This window comes from Malurus melanocephalus, unplaced genomic scaffold (genome assembly GCF_030028575.1).
Source record: "Malurus melanocephalus ecotype Western Australia unplaced genomic scaffold, MMel_1.1 scaffold_59, whole genome shotgun sequence".
In the NCBI taxonomy this organism is placed as follows: Eukaryota; Metazoa; Chordata; class Aves; order Passeriformes; family Maluridae; genus Malurus; species Malurus melanocephalus.
The window spans coordinates 2198190-2201135 of NW_026623291.1; the positions used below are offsets into that span (position 1 = coordinate 2198190).

Genomic DNA, 2946 nt, shown 5'->3' on the forward strand with positions numbered 1-2946 from the left:
GTGACAGCTGACAGCGGCCCGCCCGAAAGTTTCCCCGCCGGTAAAATGGCGCCGCGATGGGATAAACTTTGGGGGGCGGGAGGCGGGGGAGCGTGTGGCGGCGGGGCGCGGGGGGCGGTGGTGGGTCACATCACCCGCAGCCCCGGGGGGATCGTCTCTCCTGGATCGCAGCCCGTTGGGACCGTCCGGGGATCTCCCGCCGCGGGGATCCGCCCAGCCCCGCCCCGGGGAGATCGGCGAGGATCCGCTCCGCTTGGAGCGGGATCCCCTTAGAGCGGGATCCGCTTGGAGCGGGATCCGCTTGGTGCTGGATCACGTGCGGTCTGCCTGGAGTGGGATCCGCTTGGTGCCGGGGCTCGGGCAGTGGGTGCCGGGGTGTGGGATTGACCTGGCAGGGACAAGTGTGCCGCCAGCTCTGGGGATACCCGCTGGATTCCTGGGGATCCGCTCAGAGCGGGGTAAACTTGGGATGTGGATTGATGAGGTGTGGATCTGTACCGGGATGTGGGATGTGGGTGCTGCCACCTCAGGGCTGCGTTGCCAGGAGGGTGTCGGGTCCTCTCCCGGCTGTGTGGAGATCCCTGCTGGATCCCTGCTGATGCTCAGCCAGTGGGTGATGGTGCTGAGAGCAGCCTCACAGAGGGATCTGCAGAGTGCTAGGGAACTCCAGGCTGGATCCCGCTGCGACCTGGGGGGATCCATTTGGGATCTACTCCAGAGGGACTCACCGAGTGGCAGGCAGGATCCCACCACAGCCCTGCCTGGAGGCGCTGATCCAGCTCCCCAAACCCACCGAGGTCAGGGGGATCCCTGCTGCCCGCTGCTGTCTCTCCCGCAGGCTCCGTTGGGACCCGAGGGCTGGCTGGGGGAGCCGCCGCCGTGCCAGGACCCGGCCAGCCAGGAGGCCATGCTGCGGGTGCTGGACGTGGGGCTGGAGCGGTGCCTGGCGCTGCACTCGGCTGTGCAGTGCATCCCCGTGCCCCGGCACAGGTAGGGACACCGGCACGGCCACCWCCCTCCCGCCTGTGCTGGCCTCACTGCAGGAGCTGGGATTTTTTCCTGCTGGCTGCAGGAGGACTTTGGCCGCAGTTGGCCACTCTGGGATCCCCAGCAGTGAGCGGATGTCCCGCTGTGGCWGCTCCAGGGACTCCCAGCTGGAAGCATCACCGTGTTACCCATTTGCAAAATGCTTTTGGGTGCTCTTGACCTCTTGCTTTTTTTCTTAGTTTAAATCTTTTGTAGTTTTTTTCCCACCTCAAGGAACTGTTGGGCCCTGTCTGAGCCATCCCTTCATATCTGTGAGGAATGCAAGAGCCAGTGCCCCCCAGTGCAGTGCTGCCCATGGGCGTGGAGGGTTCCCCTTGGCATGGCACAGGCCGTGGCATTTTGGCTGCCCACCTACACCTCTGCCTGCACTGCTGCCTTTACCATGCCCAGATTCCAGCTGGCTGCTGGGATGATCCCTGCAGGGGTCAGCAGCATTTTGGGGTGCTGCAGGCTGTGGGACACCTGGGGGTGCCTTTCCACCTGGTGATGTCCCCAGCATGGTGGGGTCACTGATGCTCTGTGTCACCACACAAACCACCCTGGGCTGGGTGCAGGCCACCGTGGGTGGRAGGTCCTGGCACCTCAGCGGGGAAGGAGGGTGATAGAGGGTCCCAGGGGGCCTGTCCATCCTGACACAGCCCCCTCTGCTCTCTCTGGCAGGAAGCTCTCAGGCAAGGCAGGCATCGACGAGGTGATGGCGGCTGCGGTGCTCACCAGCCTCTCCGCCAGCCCGCTGGTGCTCGGCCACATGCCGGCCACTCATGGCCCAGGTAAGCATGTCCCTGTTCCCCCCATCCCTGGACATGTCCCATGGCAGAACCTGACCTTCCTCTTCTTCTTCCTCACCAGAGCCGGGCAGTGAGGTCTGGAAGGAGGTTCCTGCCATGTCCTCCAGCTGCAGCAGCAGCAGCAACACCAGCGGGGAYTGGAGCTGGGACCCCTCCAGTGACCGATCCACCCCCTCCACCCCCTCACCCCCCCTCTCCAGCCACGTCCCCAGCACCTTCCTGCCCGGCCCGCTGCCAGATGAGGGCCCCGATGAGCCCGACAGCACCCACTTTGTCTTTGGAGAGCCCACCCCACGGAAGAGGAAGGTGGGAGGAAGCTGGGGATGGTGATGGGGGTGCATTTTGGCTTGGGGAATAGAAATAGTGRGCGATGAAGAGGAGAATGAAGTTGGGGATGAGAATGGGGATTTGGCTGGTGATGGGGATGAGGTTGGGAATGGGGATAGTGATGATAGGAGGATGAGGAGGATGACATTTGGGATGAGAATGAAGAGGTGGAGGAGGTGGGAGATAGGAATGAGTTTGGGGATGAGGATGATGGGGGGTGAGGTTGGGGATAACAGTGAAGTGTTGGGGCTGGGATGACAGTGTGGCTGGAGATGGGGTTGGGGATGAGGATGATGATGGGGATGGGGCTGCCAGCCTGACGCCTCCCTCCTGCAGAACTCCACCAAGGTGATGTTCAAGTGCTTGTGGAAGAGCTGTGGCAAAGTCCTCAGCAGCTCCTCAGGGATGCAGAAGCACATCCGAACTGTGCACCTTGGGTRAGCATGTGGGGTCCCCCTGGACACCCCCAGACCCCCTAGTACCCCCTGCAGGGTTCTCCCATGCCAGGGAAGGGTGTCTCATCCAGCCTCTGCTCTCCYTGCAGCCGGAAAGCCGACCTGGAGCAGAGTGATGGCGAGGAGGATTTCTACTACACGGAGCTGGACGTGGACGTGGACGCGCTGACCGACGGGCTGTCCAGCCTCACTCCGGTCTCTCCCACCTCCTCGGTGCCTCCYGCCTTTCCCGGCCCTGAGGCTCCTCCCCCACCGGCGCTGCCGATCCCCGACCTGGCCCTGGCCTCCCCCTGCAGCCCCCCMGCCCCCGCCGGCCGCTGCCACATCCA

The 2946-nt window shown here is 63.9% G+C and overlaps 1 protein-coding gene across 1 annotated transcript in view; it reads left to right on the forward strand.

Annotated features, from left to right (window-relative positions):
- Window positions 1-2944, forward strand: part of SLC2A4RG (SLC2A4 regulator) — a gene marked incomplete at its 3' end in the record, with an annotated part of 3844 nt that extends 900 nt beyond the window's left edge. Inside the window, exons 2-6 of the mRNA XM_057365891.1 lie at window positions 839-990; window positions 1708-1817; window positions 1897-2141; window positions 2499-2599; window positions 2707-2944. Of these exons, the coding sequence (XP_057221874.1) occupies window positions 908-990; window positions 1708-1817; window positions 1897-2141; window positions 2499-2599; window positions 2707-2944 (777 nt within the window). The remainder of the gene's footprint in view (window positions 1-838; window positions 991-1707; window positions 1818-1896; window positions 2142-2498; window positions 2600-2706) is intronic.
- Window positions 2945-2946: the final 2 nt, after the last annotated feature.